This window comes from Rhinoderma darwinii, chromosome 5, assembly GCF_050947455.1.
Source record: "Rhinoderma darwinii isolate aRhiDar2 chromosome 5, aRhiDar2.hap1, whole genome shotgun sequence".
NCBI classification, from domain to species: Eukaryota; Metazoa; Chordata; class Amphibia; order Anura; family Rhinodermatidae; genus Rhinoderma; species Rhinoderma darwinii.
Window position 1 is genome coordinate 6604414 of NC_134691.1, and position 20089 is coordinate 6624502.

At 40.6% G+C, this 20089-nt stretch overlaps 1 protein-coding gene across 1 annotated transcript in view; it reads left to right on the top strand.

The window, feature by feature from the left end:
* LOC142652280 (uncharacterized) overlaps positions 1-20089 on the top strand; it is a 101495-nt gene that overhangs the window by 55792 nt on the left and 25614 nt on the right. Inside the window, exons 12-15 of the mRNA XM_075827931.1 lie at positions 6065-6163; positions 7195-7323; positions 7519-7647; positions 12330-12446. Of these exons, the coding sequence (XP_075684046.1) occupies positions 6065-6163; positions 7195-7323; positions 7519-7647; positions 12330-12446 (474 nt within the window). The remainder of the gene's footprint in view (positions 1-6064; positions 6164-7194; positions 7324-7518; positions 7648-12329; positions 12447-20089) is intronic.

A 20089-nucleotide genomic window follows, 5' to 3' on the forward strand; every position in this document is an offset into this window, starting at 1 on the left:
ACTGCCTCTCTGACACTGAGGACAGCACTAAATGTGCTGCGGCCTGGAACAGAGCAATGCTGGACCGGCGAAAAGAGCCGGGATGCAAACTTCACCAGCCGATTAAACAGCACCTTTGCGAGAACCTTTCTGTCCGTATTGAGCAGCGCTATGGGACGCCAATTCTCAATACGGGTCGAGTCTTTACCCTTCGATAAAACGATCAAGGCCGACCTCCTCATTGACATTGGCAAAGTACCCGAGGAAAGGCACTCATTAAACACCTCAGTCAAGAGGGGAACTAGGGTTCCTTTAAAAGTCTTATAAAACTCGGATGTTAAGCCATCCGGCCCTGGCGATTTTTTGAGGGCAAGCCCATCAATCGCCAATCCCACTTCCTCTTCCTTGATCGAATCTATCAAAACACCGAGAGAGGGGTCTACCCCTGGCTCAGGGATGGTTTCAGCCAGGAAAGCCGACATCTCGTCTCGGTTTGGATCTTGCTTCCCCAAGAGGTGCGAGTAGAAGGATCTGACGACCTCCAAGATCCCTGATTTGGATCTCTTCAGAGATCCTGTACTATCAATCAGTCCTGTCACAACCTTACGACTCACTGACATCTTACAGTTCCTGTAGGGGTCGGGCGAGCGGTACCTCCCGAAATCCCTCTCAAGAACTAAAGATGTGTGCCTATCATACTGACACCTCCTGAGCAAAGCTTTCACCACGGAGATCTCCTCCCCACTACCCCCGGTTGAGACCAGATGTTCGAGTTTCCTCCTCAGTTCCTGATATAGGCGGTACCTACTCATGGACCTGAGGCTCGAGAGCCTGCGGAAAAATCCTGCCACCCGGACTTTAAACAACTCCCACCACTCAGACTTAGTACCACTGAGATCCAACAAAGGTACCTGGCTCTGAAGAAAATCCTCAAAGGCCTGTCTTATCTCCGCTTCTTCCAAGAGAGTAGAATTCAGCCTCCATATACCTCTTCCCATCTGGAGGGACTCTGCAATGTTCAAAGAGAAAATAATCATACAGTGATCGGAGAACTCCACCTCAACAACGGACACTGGTGAAGAGATGGCTTCCTCCTTCAAAAAAAACCTGTCTATCCTAGACCTACAACTACCTCTACGATAGGTGAAACCCGAGTGGCCTGGGGTATGCCTGATGTGGATATCCACCAGGCGAGCATCGCTAACTATATTTTTTAATGCTACACTATCGTAGGTCAATTTTTTATCTCCGGAACCTCCTCTATCTCGGGGTCTCATGACAGTATTGTAGTCCCCTCCAAAGATAACTTGTCGACCTGAAAAAAGGAAAGGCTTAATCCTCATGAAGAGACTTTTACGGTCCCATTTGCTCTGGGGTCCGTATATATTGATTAGTCTTAATTCCTGTCCCCTCATGAGGACATCTAAGATCAAGCACCTCCCCATTTCTAACTCAATCATCCGTCGGCATGTTACCGGTGCGGTGAAAAGGACCGCCACTCCGCTATAGGGCTCAGCCGCAAGAGACCAGTAGGAGGGCCCGCGTCGCCACTCCCTCCTAGATTTAACGACGTCTGCCAAAAGTGACAGCCTGGTCTCCTGCAAAAACAAAATGTCGGCTTCAACTCGGCCAAGAAAATCAAAGGCTGCAAATCTCGCCCTATCTGACTTAATGCTGGCAACGTTAATTGATGCCAGCGTCAACGGAGTGGGTGCCGCCATCATGGATGTTTGAGTTAGACGGCTTTCTTCTTCCCACCCCCCCCTCTATCTGATGAGGACCCCCCTTCTTTGCCTCGCTTCTTGCAAACTGAGGAGTCCATATTCACCACCCTATTCCCATCTTCATCCCCAAGTACCGGGTCAACCTCCCCCTCTGGGGGCAACGGCCCCTGCAGCAGGGGAGGCTCAACGACTCTAGGGTGCCCTACCATGCCCTCCCTCTTAGTATGAGAGGCTGGAATGTCCACGAGAGCATGGTATCGATCAGTAGAGCGCACCAGGGGGGTACAGGATTTACCTTCCTGGGCCAGGGCGGGGCCAGATGTATTTGGCCCTTGGGTTTTGCCCGGTGTCCCTTTTGCTGTAGGCTGAGTCCTCTCTTCCTCTCCCACACTTTCATAGTGGGAGGACTGAGAGTCCTCAGCCCTCTGCTCCCTTTGGATCCTCCTCATCTCCCCATTCAATTCGGCCTCCCCAGGGGCATCAGATTCAGGGGGGGCATCCAGATCCGAATCAGAGGTTGTCCCAGTTTCCTGGAGCGCCCTCCAAATCTTCTCCTTCCTTCGCTTCTCCGCCCTTCTCTGGCGAGAAGGGGGACCCTTCTTTGCATTCTTCCCTTGCCCCTGTGCCCCATCGTCCCTGCCCGCACCCTCACCCACGGAGGCCTCCCTCCTTTCATCCTCCGCAGGTTTGGAACAAGCATTGACAACAGAGCGAGGACACCGACTGAACGGGTGACCTAAGTCACCACACAGGTTGCACCGAGTACGGTCACACGATGCGGCTAGATGACCAATCCCCCCACAATGAGCACACTTCTGCACCTTGCAGCCTGCACTCAAATGTGAGGGGTCGCCACACCGGTGACACAACTTCGGCTGCCCCTGGTAGAAGACAAGGATCCGATCTCTTCCCAGGAAAGCAGACGATGGTATGTGGGACACCGTCTGTCCCAGACGCTTTAATTTAACCATGAACGTCCAGGCCCCTGACCAGATGCCAAACTCATCCATGTTCTTGCGTGGCATCTCTACTACCTCTCCGTACCTTCCCAACCAGGTCATGATATCAATACAAGAGAGTGACTCATTACGGGTAAGAACGGTCACTCTCTTGGGACCACTTTGGCGAGAAATTGCTTGTGCAGCAAAGTCTCGCCAGCCAGGCTCGTCCTTCATCAGCTCGTAGTTCCCCCAGAAGACCTCAAGGCCCCCTAGGTGAACAAAGCTGATGTCAAACTCGACCGAGCCATGAGGATGTATCAAGGCAAAGATGTCACTCGCCTTGAAGCCCATCCCCAGCAGCAGCTCCACCACCCTCTTTCTGGGAGGGCACGCATCATTGCCACGCCACCGGAGACGGACCACATTCCTCCTGGCTACAGCCTGCCCAGCTGTTGGGAGCGACCACTGATCTCCTCGTTGCTCTCGGAAGGCATTTAGACCATATCTGTCTATCCAGAAAGACAGGTCCTTCTGCACTCCCCCTATGGTTAGGGTTTGCTTTCCCTCTCTTAAAGCGTCCAAGAGACGTTGTTGCAAGTTACCGTCCCCGGACCTTGAGGATGAAGATGGGTGGGCCCGCTGTCCCCCCGCTGCCACACCAGCATAAGACCTGCCGGATGTCACAGCAAGAGGAGCGCCAGGCCCATTGCCCCTGGTTGATACCCCATCCCCACCACCCACCACCTCACCACCTACAGACACAGCACTCAACACCCCATTACCAGCAGACACTCCAGCAACTTTATTTGCAGACACCTGCATACCCCCAGCAGTTCCCACATCCACAGCCGCAACTTTTTTATTTAACCCACCAGGTCCCCCTGCAGTCATCCTTCTGGCCAGGCCTGGTTCTATGTTCTGTATTTTTGCTGTACATTTTGTGTGGGTAGACACTGCTTCAGTCTCCGCATCATCAGGCACCTTTGCAGGGACGCCACCAGATGTTATAAGCGGTGTCCCCGCTGTGCCCTCCGCCTCATTAACCTCCATCTTTTCTATGTGCGGAACATTTTTGGGAAAGGGGCCACCGCCGCCCCCGACGCCAGCAGCCCCCTTCTCGCCTACACCACTTTTCAGTGATGCGGACGAAGGAGCCACTGATGTCACTGGAGCCGCCTCCGGCGCCGGACCACTCCCCCCTCCCACAGAGGAGTGGCCAACAGAGCCGGAGCCCCCTCTGTGACCGCCCTTGTCCGGAACGTCTGACGGCTTTACTGCGACACCGACAGACTTCCGGCTTTCAGACACCACATCCGGTTTCTGGTTTACCCGTTCTCCAGACCGCTGACTCGCATCATAGACCAGTTTCCCGGGCTCGCCATTAACCGGACACGGGGACACACCCCCTGGCGTCACCAGGCCACCAGTACCGCCCCCTTTGCAGGGGTTGGCGTCCGGCGCCATTTTGACCACCACGTGTTCTAATGCCGGACCCGTAACACTCTCCCCGCATTCCCGCTCCAGCCCCACTGCAGAGGCTTGAGCTGGGGGTCTTGCGGGACCTGCGCCCTGATCCTGACTTTCATCTGGCTCAGAGCACAGGAAGGATCTTGCTGTATACACCATTTTAAATGAACCTTCAGCAGATTTTTTTTCCTTTGTCTTTTTTTTCTTCTTAAATTTTTTTTTCTTTTGCTTTTCCTCCTCTGCGGGTAACTCCGCACCAAAACAAAATCCCTGGAAGGATACCGGCGACTCCACGTTACGGATCTGTGTAAGTAATCCTGGAGGCCGCTCACTGTCAGTATCAAAACTCTCCTGATTTCTCCCAGCTGTGAGTCCACCCTCCTCCTCACTGCTCCTGGGTGCATCAGAATCTGAGCCTTCTCTGGACTTTGCATTCTCATGCTCCATTTTCTCCCCCACAATTTCCTTTGCTGTGTCTGGGGCTCTGCTGTCTTCCTCCACACTTTCTATTTTTATAGGTTCTGCCATCTCGGCAAACCTCTCTTCATTTTTTAATTTTTCACCAAACACCCCTCCGCCTGCCAAAATCTCCTCACGTCTCTCTTCCACTTCTTTTATTTCCTCCAACAAGGATTTCACATTTAAAAGGTATCGGGACCTCTTACCTCCTGAGGCTTTTGCAGCTCTTCCTCTGGCGACCGCCAAGTCCGCACGGAGCCGTTGCAGCGACTTCCTGAGGTCCCGATACTCCTCCAACCGCATAGCCAGACGGGAGCTGAAGTTCTCCACCGTCTCTCCGGTCCTCAGCTGTCCCCATTCCTCCACACGACCGTCATCCAAATGTCCGGACGGCGCTGGTCCTTCTTCAGATGACAACACCTCGATCACCCTGCCGGACCGCGTCTCCATACCCTTATCCAGGGTTCCAGCGTCAGGGGGAGCCAGGACAGCCTTGCCCCGAGATGATCTCCTCACCCCCGCGACTGTTTGCATATTCCCAGCCAGCTGGGATGACCCTCTACCCCCCGCTGGCATGCTCCGGGAGGTAGAGGTCTGAGGCTCCATCCTAGGATGGAACCCCCCTCAGGGTACTTTCCAAGCCCAGGCAGATGGTATGAGGCCTGGGCAGATAGGATAAGGAAAGTCCCTGGATCCAAGGCCTGCACGGTAGTCTCAGCAGCTCTCTCCACACGTCCTACTCCACCCACTCCAGAGCTGCACTGACTATTCTGCTGGTGGATTCACTGTGTACATACATTACATTACTTATCATGTACTGATCCTGAGTTACATCCTGTAATATACTCCAGAGCTGCGCTCACTATTCTGCTGGTGGAGTCACTGTGTACATACATTACTTATCCTGTACTGATCCTGAGTTACATCCTGTATTATACCCCAGAGCTGCACTCACTATTCTGCTGGTGGAGTCACTGTGCACATACATAACATTACTTATGCTGTACTGAGCGCCTTAAGGGTATGTTCACACGGCCTATTTTCAGACGTAATTCCGGGGTTTTACTCTTTGAATTACGCCTGAAAAGACTGCTCCATTACGCCTGCAAACATCTGTCCATTTCTTGTAATGGGATTTACGATGTTCTGTTCCGGCGAGGTGTAATTTTACGCGCCGCTGTCAAAAGACGGCGCGTAAAAAGACGCCCGCGTCAAAGAAGTGCGTGTCACTTCTTGGGAAGTTTTTGGAGCCGTTTTTCATTGACTCCATTGAAAAACAGCTCCAATAACGTCCGTAAAAGACGCCGCGAAAAACGCGAGTACTTGCAAAAACGTCTGAAATTCAGGAGCTGTTTTCGCCTGAAAACAGCTCCGTAGTTTCAGACGTATTTTGCTACTGCGTGTGAACATACCCTTTGTCGGGAATCAGTACATTGTATATATAACATACGTTGCACCTCCAGTCCTATTAGTGACATCTCTCTCTGTTTTTAGAACGGGGAGACCGCGATGCATGTAGCCGCCCAATACGGCAACATCAAGATGATCAGAGCCTTGATGGAGGAAGGAGGGGAGGTCACGCGGCAGTCACAGGTGCTTCATGTGCATTGTCTTTTATATTTCATATCTCTGCTGTTGACCTTGAACTACATCAGGTCTTCTACTCGAGTCACCTTGAGATGGTTAAAAGTATGTGCACCCCCAAACATCAGATCCTTTTTGAACATGAGTTTTAAAATTCAGTTGGTCTTCACTTTTGCTGCTATACCAGCATTTACTCTTCTGGAAAGGTTTTCCACTAGACTCCGAAATCTGGCAGCTGGGATTCACGTCTATATAGCCATGTGGTCATTACTGAGGTTGGGCATTGATGTTGGGTTATAAGGGGCTTCCTTAAATGTGGTTGCTCACAGATTTAGACAAGGCGGTGAAGTGTCATCAATCACTCCAAAGGACTTGTTTCAACTCCTCCAATCATTGCGGCTTTACATAACTCCAGCTGACTCTTGGCATTGTGCTTAATGACCTCCGGCATGTTTGCAGATTCTTGGTTAGGGTTATCCCAATTTACTTTTTTGCCAGTAGGAGTTTGAAACTTGGGAGAGCTATAATTGAGCAACAATGATCTCTACCCATTATGTCCTTCGGAACTCGGGGATATCGTTCTACAAACTCGTATGGCCAGTGACCACCACTTTACGTTGAGCTGTAGACATTTTGAGAGTAACATTGCTTACGGGAGAACGAGGTGACTATAACAAGGCAACATTTTGGCAATCTGACTTATTGGAAACTTATTATTCTGTGCTGGTGCCATGGGGATAAATTTTTTGCATATATCTTAGCACCCGCAGAGTGAGGCTGCATCTTTGTATTTGTTTTCTGGTGCCATAGGGATAGTCATTCTACAGTGTCACCTACTGCGAATGTGTATCTGTGGAGATTGAATAGTTGTCGGCTGGATTTTACCCAACTCTTAATCGGTGGATATGAGTTAAATGGTGAAACCAACTAGTAAGAAGGGGGTGCACTTACTTTTGGACATTAGGTGGTTGCAACTAGTTACCTTCATACTACGTTTGGAGTAGGGAGTGTGTTTAAAAATTGTGACCTTCTCACTCCAGGCTAGCGAAAACGCTCTGCACACGGCCGTCCGGCACTGTCACCTGCCCATTGTGGAAGTAATACTCAACTATCTGACCAATGAGAGGAGCCAGGCGGATGCTGTGGCCTGTGTCAACCAACCCAACCAGGTATGCTACTATAGATCCGATGTTCTGGCACGGTGGGGACCAGCTATAGTATATTTGGTCATTGGAAAGCCCTTTATAGGTAATGTCTGCTCTGTGGCCATCTGGTAATCCAGAACTTTGACATCCAGCACCTTCCTAGGTCCTCCGGGTGCCTGATTACAGGATATTTTATTAGCTCTTTGCTTTTGTTTTCAGGAAGGGGAGACCTCTCTACATTTAGCGGCGGCCGTTAGTAAAGACATGATCCACATAGAGGAAGAGGATGTGAAGATCATCAGGCTTCTATTGGATCATGATGCTGATATTTCCACCACCACATCTCAGGTACAGATAAGACGGAATATCCAGCGGGAATTGTTAGCTTCCTGGACTATCTATCTATCTAATATCTATCTCATATCTAACTGTCACGTTGGGCACATGGACCCATTGGGCCGTACCGCCTTGATGGTATGGCAGCTGGCCAACAGGACGCAGGTCACAGTCTATAGTTGGTATAGGGTACCTGTGGCAGCTCGGACATTAGCAATGACAGGCTCGGCTGGGACTAGGCAGACGTCAGGCGTGGTGTAGCACGACTTCAGCTCAGCGCGGCACTAACAAGGATATCAAGGGATACAGGATGCAGGTACAGGAACGGGAAATACTGGGAACTGGAAAACACTAGGAGACCATTTGCTTAGACAAACTTTGGGTATGACAACAATGCTCAGGCACTGCAGAAAGGGGCTGGGCCCTTCTTATAGTCCAGGGTGCTCATGGGCTAATTTAGTACTAATTTCAGATGCGCGCGCTGGCACTTTAAGAGCAGGCACGAGCGTGCGCACGCACCCTATGAGACCCGGCCGGGAGAAGCGGAAGTGGCTGCAGGTGTCAGGAGGTGAGTGAACCTGACGGCCCGCGGCCATGACACTAACTATCTATCTATCTAGCTATCTATCATCCTATCTATCTATCTATCTATCTATCTATCTATCTATCTATCTATCTATCTATCTATCTATCTATCTATCTATCTATCTATCTATCTATCTAGCAGAGCATAAGTAGAAAGGAAGCATAGAAGGGATATATCTCTATATGACAATACAGATCTATATACCATCATGCCACATTACCTGAGGAATACTGTTTGCCATTAGTAGTTGTCATCTCGCATTTGATGTCTATGTAAGAACAAACAAGAATATTCCAATATAAGAGAACTCAGGGACTTACTGTATTATTGAAATTTTTCACGCCATTTTAGTCAAAATGAATATTAATGATACGGCACGATCAGCTCCTGACTAAACAATCTTACTACATTTTTTTACATTTTTTTTTTAGAATGGCCACTATCAAAAATTTCTGGGCCCCATACAACCAATGGGTGCAAGCCATCTGAGCCCGCTCCCGGGCAGCATGTTACCTTAAGGAGAATGTATAATCAACCAGGGCCAAAGCTGGTGGCGGGCCCCTTATTTGGGATGGTTAAACCGGGGCCCCAGACTCTCGTAAAAGTTGTTACTGCCCTGTCTGATATCGAGCGGCTGTATAAAAAAAATTCCAAGTAATTACATGACTAATTAGGAATTTATTAAAAACTAAATATTTTTTTTATTACTAAACTATTTTTGCAAAAAAATAAAAATGTTGACTTAACTGAACGCTCCATTCTGAGCGCTACCGTTACGGAAATTGTTTGGCTGCAGCTCTCTAATCCCAAAGCGGAATTTAAATTAATGTTAAGTATTATAATAACATTTATTTAGACGGTTTATAGTGTAGAAACAGCTTGTTGACTCCTTAGAAGATTTGTGGCCACACATAAGGGATCAGCTTCCACTCTCCGGGCCGGCGTCGCTCTCCGGGGCTGGCTCAGCACATAGGCCCCGGCTTCACACACAAAACTGTTTATGCTGAAACCTCCACTATATAAACCCTGCCCGAGACTTGGCTCCTGCACCGTCCTCCTCTCCAGACATTGATAATACAAAAAAGCCGTGTCGGGGGACAAAGGGAAAGTGTTTAGTACGATGGTGAACAAAACAATAAACTTTACTTAATGTGTGAAGAGGAGGAATAACAAAAAGACACTCAGGATGAGACAAGAGCGCAGAGAGCTGTAAAATTTTGGGTCATTATAAAAATTCTTACAAACTTAACCATCAGTGTCTTTAACACTTACTCAGGGAAAGGGTTTCCCTAGTCCCATCCACACGTGTGCACCATTAATCCCCCTTCTTCCTTTTCCATTTTTTCTTCTTTTCCTTGTTACTAATGGCGTTTTAAGAATCATTGTATAAGCTTGTTTTGTACTATGTGGATGATAGGTGTTACATTCCCTATCAGCGGCTTATCTCAATCTGTATTGCATTTCTTCTTAAAGGTGATTAAAAATGTATTGCTAAAAGAAAACCTTACAATATTTACAGGCAATCTATCATAGGAGATTATCATTGCCAACACACCTTCCTTGATAATCAGGAATATAACTACTATAATACCGCCCCCTATATACAATAATATAAGTACTATAATACTGCCCCTATATACAATAATATAAGTACTATAATACTGCCCCTATATACAAGAATATAACTACTATAATACTGCCCCCTATATACAAGAATATAACTACTATAATAATGCCCCTATATACAAGAATATAACGACTATAATACTGCTCCTATATACAAGAATATAACTACTATAATACTGCCCACTATAAACAAGAATATAACTACTATAATACTGCCCCTATATACAAGAATATAACTACTATAATACTGCCCCTATATACAAGAATATAACTATTATAATACTGTCCCCTATATACAAGAATATAACTACTATAATACTGCCACACTATATACAAGAATATAACTACTGTAATACTGCCACCCTATATACAAGAATATAACTACTATAATACTGCTCCTATATACAAGAATATAACTACTATAATACTGCCCCTATATACAAGAATATAACTATTATAATACTGTCCCCTATATACAAGAATATAACTACTATAATACTGCCACACTATATACAAGAATATAACTACTGTAATACTGCCACCCTATATACAAAAATATAACTACTATAATACTGCTCCTATATACAAGAATATAACTACTATAATACTGCCCCTATAAACAAGAATATTACTACTATGATACTGCCTCTATATACAAGAATATAACTAATATAATACTGCCCCTATATACAAGAATATAACTACTATAATACTGCCCCTTATATACAAGAATATAACTACAATGATACTGCCTCTATATACAAGAATATAACTACTATAATACTGCCCCTATACACAAGTATATAACCACTATAATACTGCTCCTATGTACAAGAATATAACTACTATAATACTGCTCCTATATACAAGAATATAACTACTATAATACTGTCCCCATATACAAGAACATAACTACTAGAATACTGCCCCTATATACAAGAGTATAACTACTATAATACTGCCCCTATATACAAGAATATAACTATTATAATACTGTCCCCTATATACAAGAATATAACTACTATAATACTGCCACCCTATATACAAGAATATAACTACTGTAATACTGCCACCCTATATACAAGAATATAACTACTGTAATACTGCCCCCTATATACAAGAATATAACTACTATAATACTGCCCCATATACAAGAATATAACTAGTAGAATACTGCCTCCTATGTATAAGAAAATAACTACTATAATACTGTCCCCCATATACAAGAATATAACTACTATAATACTGCCCCTATATACAAGAATATAACTACTATAATACTGCCCCTATATACAAAAATATAACTACTGTAATACTGTCCCCAATGTACAAGAATATAACTACTATAATACTGCCTCCTATGTACAAGAATATAACTACTATAATACTGTGCCTATATATAAGAATATAAGTACTATAATACTGCCCCTACATACAAGTATATAACTACTAGAATACTGCCCCCTAAATACAAGAATATAACTACTATAATACTGGCCCCTATATACAAGAATATAACTACTATAATACTGCCCCTATATAAATGAATATAACTACTATAATACTGCCTCCTATATACAAGAATATAACTACTATAATACTGCTCCTATATACAAGAATATAACTACTATAATACTGCTCCCTATATACAAGAATATAACTACTATAATACTGCTCCTATATACAAGGATAAAACTATTATAATACTGCCTCCTATATACAAGAATATAACTACTATAATACTGGCCCCCTATATACAAGAATAACACGACTATAATACTGCTCCTATATACAAGAATATAACTATTATAATACTGCTCCCTATATACAAGAATATAACTACTATAATACTGCCCCTATATACAAGAATATAACTACTATAATACTGCCCCCCTATATACAAGAATATAACTACTATAATACTGCCCCTATATATACAAGAATATAACTACTATAATACTGCCCCTATATATACAAGAATAGAACTACTATAATACTGCCCCTATATACAAGAATAGAACTACTATAATACTGCCCCCATATACAAGAATAGAACTTCTATAATACTGCCCCCATATACAAGAATAGAACTTCTATAATACTGCCCCTTATATACAAGAATATAACTACTATAATACTGCTCCTATATACAAGAATATAACTACTATAATACTGCTCCTATATACAGGAATATAACTACTATAATACTGCCCCCTATATACAAGAATATAACTTCTATAATACTGCCCCCATATGCAAGAATATAACTTCTATAATACTGCCCCTTATATACAAGAATATAACTACTATAATACTGCTCCTATATACAAGAATATAACTACTATAATACTGCTCCTATATACAGGAATATAACTACTATAATACTGCCCCCTATATACAAGAATATAACTTCTATAATACTGCCCCATATATACAGGAATATAACTACTATAATACCGTACTCCTGATTTTCTCACTCCAGACAGGGGCAACGCCACTGCATTATTGTGCCAGGATGGGGAATGAAGACGTCTTACTGGAGATGATTAAACACATAGGATCAAACCGGAAGCAGCAGATCATGAACAGGCAGGAAAAGGTGACTTCAGACTTCTAAGGAAAATATATCATGTTATTTTCTCAGAGAAATGTGCGTCCTCCCAGGTGTCATTGCCCAGTCTCTGGCCCCATATTAGTGCTTGTTCTGTCTTGAGTAATCTAAGACAGACTGGTTGCTTATATCATTTATTATAATTATTTTATTCTTGTATATAGGGGGCAGTATTATAGTAGTTATATTCTTGTATATAGGAGCAGTATTATAGTAGTTATATTCTTGTATATAGGAGCAGTATTATAGTAGTTATATTCTTGTATATAGGGGGCAGTATTATAGTAGTTATATTCTTGTATATAGGGGACAGTATTATAGTAGTTATATTCTTGTATATAGGGGCAGTATTATAGTAGTTATATTCTTGTACATAGGGGCAGTATTATAGTAGTTATATTCTTGTATATAGGAGCAGTATTATAGTAGTTATATTCTTGTATATAGGAGCAGTATTATAGTAGTTATATTCTTGTATATAGGGGGCAGTATTATAGTAGTTATATTCTTGTATATAGGGGACAGTATTATAGTAGTTATATTCTTGTATATAGGGGCAGTATTATAGTAGTTATATTCTTGTACATAGGGGCAGTATTATAGTAGTTATATTCTTGTATATAGGGGCAGTATTATAGTAGTTATATTCTTGTACATAGGGGCAGTATTATAGTAGTTATATTCTTGTATATAGGAGGCAGTATTATAGTAGTTATATTCTTGTATATAGGAGCAGGATTATAGTAGTTATATTCTTGTATATAGGAGCAGTATTATAGTAGTTATATTCTTGTATATAGCGGCAGTATTCTAGTAGTTATATTCTTGTATATAGGGGCAGTATTATAGTAGTTATATTCTTGTACATAGGGGCAGTATTATAGTAGTTATATTCTTGTATATAGGAGGCAATATTATAGGTCTTATATTCTTGTATATAGTGGGCAGTATTATAGTAGTTATATTCTCGTATATAGGGGGCAGTATTATAGTAGTTATATTCTTGTATATAGGGGCAGTATTATAGTAGTTATATTCTTGTATATAGGGCAGTATTATAGTAGTTATATTCTTGTATATAGGGGCAGTATTCTAGTAGTTATATTCTTGTATATAGGGCAGTATTATAGTAGTTATATTCTTGTATATAGAGGGCAGTATTATAGTAGTTATATTCTTGTATATAGGGAGCAGTATTATAGTAGTTATATTCTTGTATATAAGAGCAGTATTATAGTAGTTATATTCTTGTATATAGGGGCAGTATTATAGTAGTTATATTCTTGTATATAGGAGGCAGTATTATAGTAGTTATATTGTATATAGGAGCAGTATTATAGTAGTTATATTCTTGAATATAGGGGGCAGTATTATAATAGTTATATTCTTGTATATAGGAGCAGTATTATAGTAGTTATATTCTTGTATATAGGGAGCAGTATTATAGTAGTTATACTCTTGTATATAGGGGAAGTATTATAGTAGTTATATTCTTGTATATAGGGGGCAGTATTATAGTAGTTATATTCTTATATGTAGGGGCAGTATTATAGTAGTTATATTCTTGTATATAGGGGGCAGTATTAGGCTGGGTTCACACACACTATTTACGGACGTAATTTGGGCGTTTTAGCTCCGAATTACGTCCGAAAATGCGGCTCAAAAGCGTCGGCAAACATCTGCCCATTCCTTTGAATGGGTCTTACGATGTTCTGTAACGACTGTAATTTTTTTACGCGCCGCTGTCAAAAGGCGGCGCGTAAAAAAGACGCCCGCGTCAAAGAAGGGCCTGTCACTTCTTCAGACGTATATGGAGCCGTTTTCCATGGACTCCATGGAAAAACAGCTCCAATTACGTCCGTAATGGACGCAGCGAAAGACGCTTGCACATGCACTTACGGCTGAAATTACGGTGCTGTTTTCTCCTGAAAACAGCTCCGTAATTTCAGCTGTAACGGACGCTGCCGTGTGAACATACCCTAATAGTAGTTATATTCTTGTATGTAGGGACAGTATTATAGTAGTTATATTCTTGTATATAGGGGGCAGTATTATAGTAGTTATATTCTTGTATATAGGGGCAGTATTATAGTAGTTATATTCTTGTATATAGGGGGCAGTATTATAGTAGTTATATTCTTGTATATAGGGGGCAGTATAATAGTGGTTATATTCTTGTATATAGGGACAGTATTATAGTAGTTATATTCTTGAATATAGGGCAGTATTATAGTAGTTATATTCTTGTATATAGGGAGCAGTATTATAGTAGTTATATTCTTGTATATAGGGGGCAGTATTATAGTAGTTATATTCTTGTATATAGGGGCAGTATTATAGTAGTTATATTCTTGTATATAGGGGCAGTATTATAGTAGTTATATTCTTGTATATAGGAGCAGTATTATAGTAGTTATATTCTTGTATATAGGGGGCAGTATTATAGTAGTTATATTCTTGTATATAGGGAAAGGTATTATAGTAGTTATATTCTTGTATATAAGGGTAGTATTATAGTAGTTATATTCTTGTATATAAGGGCAGTATTATAGTAGTTATATTCTTGTATATAGGGCAGTATTATAGTAGTTATATTCTTGTATATAGGGGCAGTATTCTAGTAGTTATATTCTTGTATATAGGGCAGTATTATAGTAGTTATATTCTTGTATATAGGGGGCAGTATTATAGTAGTTATATTCTTGTATATAGGGAGCAGTATTATAGTAGTTATATTATTGTATATAAGAGCAGTATTATAGTAGTTATATTCTTGTATATAGGGGCAGTATTATAGTAGTTATATTCTTGTATATAGGAGGCAGTATTATAGTAGTTATATTGTATATAGGAGCAGTATTATAGTAGTTATATTCTTGTATATAGGGCAGTATTATAGTAGTTATATTCTTGTATATAAGAGCAGTATTATAGTAGTTATATTCTTGTATATAGGGGCAGTATTATAGTAGTTATATTCTTGTATATAGGGGGCAGTATTATAGTAGTTATATTCTTGTATATAGGGGCAGTATTATAGTAGTTATATTCTTGTATATAGGGGCAGTATTATAGTAGTTATATTCTTGTATATAGGAGCAGTATTATAGTAGTTATATTCTTGTATATAGGGGGCAGTATTATAGTAGTTATATTCTTGTATATAGGGAAAGGTATTATAGTAGTTATATTCTTGTATATAGGAGCAGTATTATAGTAGTTATATTCTTGTATATAGGGGGCAGTATTATAGTAGTTATATTCTTGTATATAGGGAAAGGTATTATAGTAGTTATATTCTTGTATATAAGGGTAGTATTATAGTAGTTATATTCTTGTATATAAGGGCAGTATTATAGTAGTTATATTCTTGTATATAGGGCAGTATTATAGTAGTTATATTCTTGTATATAGGGGCAGTATTCTAGTAGTTATATTCTTGTATATAGGGCAGTATTATAGTAGTTATATTCTTGTATATAGGGGGCAGTATTATAGTAGTTATATTCTTGTATATAGGGAGCAGTATTATAGTAGTTATATTCTTGTATATAAGAGCAGTATTATAGTAGTTATATTCTTGTATATAGGGGCAGTATTATAGTAGTTATATTCTTGTATATAGGAGCAGTATTATAGTAGTTATATTCTTGTATATAGGGCAGTATTATAGTAGTTATATTCTTGTATATAAGAGCAGTATTATAGTAGTTATATTCTTGTATATAAGAGCAGTATTATAGTAGTTATATTCTTGTATATAGGGGCAGTATTATAGTAGTTATATTCTTGTATATAGGGGGCAGTATTATAGTAGTTATATTCTTGTATATAGGGGCAGTATTATAGTAGTTATATTCTTGTATATAGGGGCAGTATTATAGTAGTTATATTCTTGTATATAGGAGCAGTATTATAGTAGTTATATTCTTGTATATAGGGGGCAGTATTATAGTAGTTATATTCTTGTATATAGGGAAAGGTATTATAGTAGTTATATTCTTGTATATAAGGGTAGTATTATAGTAGTTATATTCTTGTATATAAGGGCAGTATTATAGTAGTTATATTCTTGTATATAGGAGGCAGTATTATAGTAGTTATATTCTTGTATAAAAGGGCAGTATTATAGTAGTTATATTCTTGTATATAGAGAGCAGTATTATAGTAGTTATATTCTTGTATATAGGGGGCAGTATTATAGTAGTTATATTCTTGTATATAGGGAGCAGTATTATAGTAGTTATATTCTTGTATATAAGAGCAGTATTATAGTAGTTATATTCTTGTATATAGGGGCAGTATTATAGTAGTTATATTCTTGTATATAGGAGGCAGTATTATAGTAGTTATATTGTATATAGGAGCAGTATTATAGTAGTTATATTCTTGTATATAGGGCAGTATTATAGTAGTTATATTCTTGTATATAAGAGCAGTATTATAGTAGTTATATTCTTGTATATAGGGGCAGTATTATAGTAGTTATATTCTTGTATATAGGGGGCAGTATTATAGTAGTTATATTCTTGTATATAGGGGCAGTATTATAGTAGTTATATTCTTGTATATAGGGGCAGTATTATAGTAGTTATATTCTTGTATATAGGAGCAGTATTATAGTAGTTATATTCTTGTATATAGGGGGCAGTATTATAGTAGTTATATTCTTGTATATAGGGAAAGGTATTATAGTAGTTATATTCTTGTATATAGGAGCAGTATTATAGTAGTTATATTCTTGTATATAGGGGGCAGTATTATAGTAGTTATATTCTTGTATATAGGGAAAGGTATTATAGTAGTTATATTCTTGTATATAAGGGTAGTATTATAGTAGTTATATTCTTGTATATAAGGGGCAGTATTATAGTAGTTATATTCTTGTATATAGGGCAGTATTATAGTAGTTATATTCTTGTATATAGGGGCAGTATTCTAGTAGTTATATTCTTGTATATAGGGCAGTATTATAGTAGTTATATTCTTGTATATAGGGGGCAGTATTATAGTAGTTATATTCTTGTATATAGGGAGCAGTATTATAGTAGTTATATTCTTGTATATAAGAGCAGTATTATAGTAGTTATATTCTTGTATATAGGGGCAGTATTATAGTAGTTATATTCTCTTGTATATAGGAGCAGTATTATAGTAGTTATATTCTTGTATATAGGGCAGTATTATAGTAGTTATATTCTTGTATATAAGAGCAGTATTATAGTAGTTATATTCTTGTATATAAGAGCAGTATTATAGTAGTTATATTCTTGTATATAGGGGCAGTATTATAGTAGTTATATTCTTGTATATAGGGGGCAGTATTATAGTAGTTATATTCTTGTATATAGGGGCAGTATTATAGTAGTTATATTCTTGTATATAGGGGCAGTATTATAGTAGTTATATTCTTGTATATAGGAGCAGTATTATAGTAGTTATATTCTTGTATATAGGGGGCAGTATTATAGTAGTTATATTCTTGTATATAGGGAAAGGTATTATAGTAGTTATATTCTTGTATATAAGGGTAGTATTATAGTAGTTATATTCTTGTATATAAGGGCAGTATTATAGTAGTTATATTCTTGTATATAGGAGGCAGTATTATAGTAGTTATATTCTTGTATAAAAGGGCAGTATTATAGTAGTTATATTCTTGTATATAGAGAGCAGTATTATAGTAGTTATATTCTTGTATATAGGGGGCAGTAATATAGTAGTTATATTCTTGTATATAGCGGGCAGTATTATAGTAGTTATATTCTTGTATATAAGGGGCAGTATTATAGTAGTTATATTCTTGTATATAGGGAAAGGTATTATAGTAGTTATATTCTTGTATATAGGGGGCAGTATAAGGCTATGTTCACACAGAGTTTTTTGCAAGAGGAATTTCTACCTCAAAATTTCGTTTGGAAGTTTGATGCAGAGTTTCCTCTCCCTGCACGCCGATTTTCGCTGCGTTTTTCTCCCGCGGCCATTGAGCGCCGCGGGCATAAAACACAGCGAAATACGCTTTCTCTGCCTCCCATTGAAGTCAATGGGAGGTCAGAGGCGTAAGCGTCCGAAGATAGGGCATGTCGCTTCTTTTTCCCGCGAGGCAGTTTTACTGCTCGCGGGAAAAAGACGCCTCCGCCTCCCATTGAAATCAATGGGAGGCATTTTTGGCCCCTTTTTTGACGAGTTTTTTTGGTGCGGTTTCCGCGTCAAAAAAACTCGTAAAAAAACTCTGTGTGAACATAGCATTATAGTAGTCATATTTTTGTATCTAGGAGGCAGTATTAGGGCATGCCCACACGTGGCGGATTTCCTCCGCAACTGTCCGCATCAATGCCGCACAGAATCTGCGTTGCAGATTCTGCGGCGGATCTGCCCAAAATTTGCAGTAAATTGATGCGGACTAGCTGCTGCGGACTGCGGTAAAAGTGCTTCCCTTCTCTCTATCAGTGCAGGATAGAGAGAAGGGACAGCACTTTCCCTAGTGAAAGTAAACGAATTTCATACTTACCGGCCGTTGTCTTGGTGACGCGTCCCTCTTTCGGCATCCAGCCCAACCTCCCTGGATGACGCGGCAGTCCATGTGACCGCTGCAGCCTGTGATTGGCTGCAGCCGTCACTTAGACTGAAACGTCATCCTGGGAAGCCGGACTGGAGACAGAAGCAGGGAGTTCTCGGTAAGTATGAACTTCTATTTTTTTTACAGGTTGCTGTATATTGGGATCGGTAGTCACTGTCCAGGGTGCAGAAACAGTTACTGCCGATCGCTTAACTCTTTCAGCACCCTGGACAGTGACTATTTACTGACGTCTCCTAGCAACGCTCCCGTATTTACGGGAGCCCCATTGACTTCCTCAGTCTGGCTGTAGACCTAGAAATACATAGGTCCAGCCAGAATGAAGAAATGTCAGGTCAAAAAAGCAAGACGCATCTGCAGCACACATAACATGTGCATGACAGCTGCGGACTTCATTGCGGAATTTAGAATCTCCATTGAAGTCAATGGAGAACTTCCGCCATGAGTCCGCAACCAGTCCGCCACTGCTCCGCAACATCCATTGTATGCTGCGGACACCAAATTCCGCACCGCAGCCTATGCTCCGCAGCGGAATTTTCAGCCTCGTCTAAACGAAGCCTACTAAAAAGAAGTGGAAGGCAATGGAGAAACGGGTCCGCTGCGGATTAACGCTGCGGAGTGTCCCGCAGCGGAATTCAAGAGCAATTCCGCCACGTGTGGCTTTGCCCTTATTGTAACTATTGTGATTTTGTTTATGATGCTCCTTTAATATTAAGGCCAATGAACAGTCAGGATAATGATAATTTCTATATAACTTTAAAGGTGTTTTCTAACTGAAGTCTTTATGACACTGCTCATTTTTAAAATATAATTCTTCAGGGTTCGGTGGAATGTAAAATGTTGTTAACACAGTCCCCTAATATGCCAATGAACCCATATGGTACCCAGTGTTTTGTTCCCCAGCATACTGGAGGACTACGTAGTGGGTGCAGTTACTTTGTGTACAGTGGTTTTTCTGCTGTAGCTACAAAATGTGTAATTTTTTTGTGATACAGCAATTTTGTTGTCTGAGAATAAGTTAAGAAACAAGTTTTGGCCGCCTGATTCTTTTATG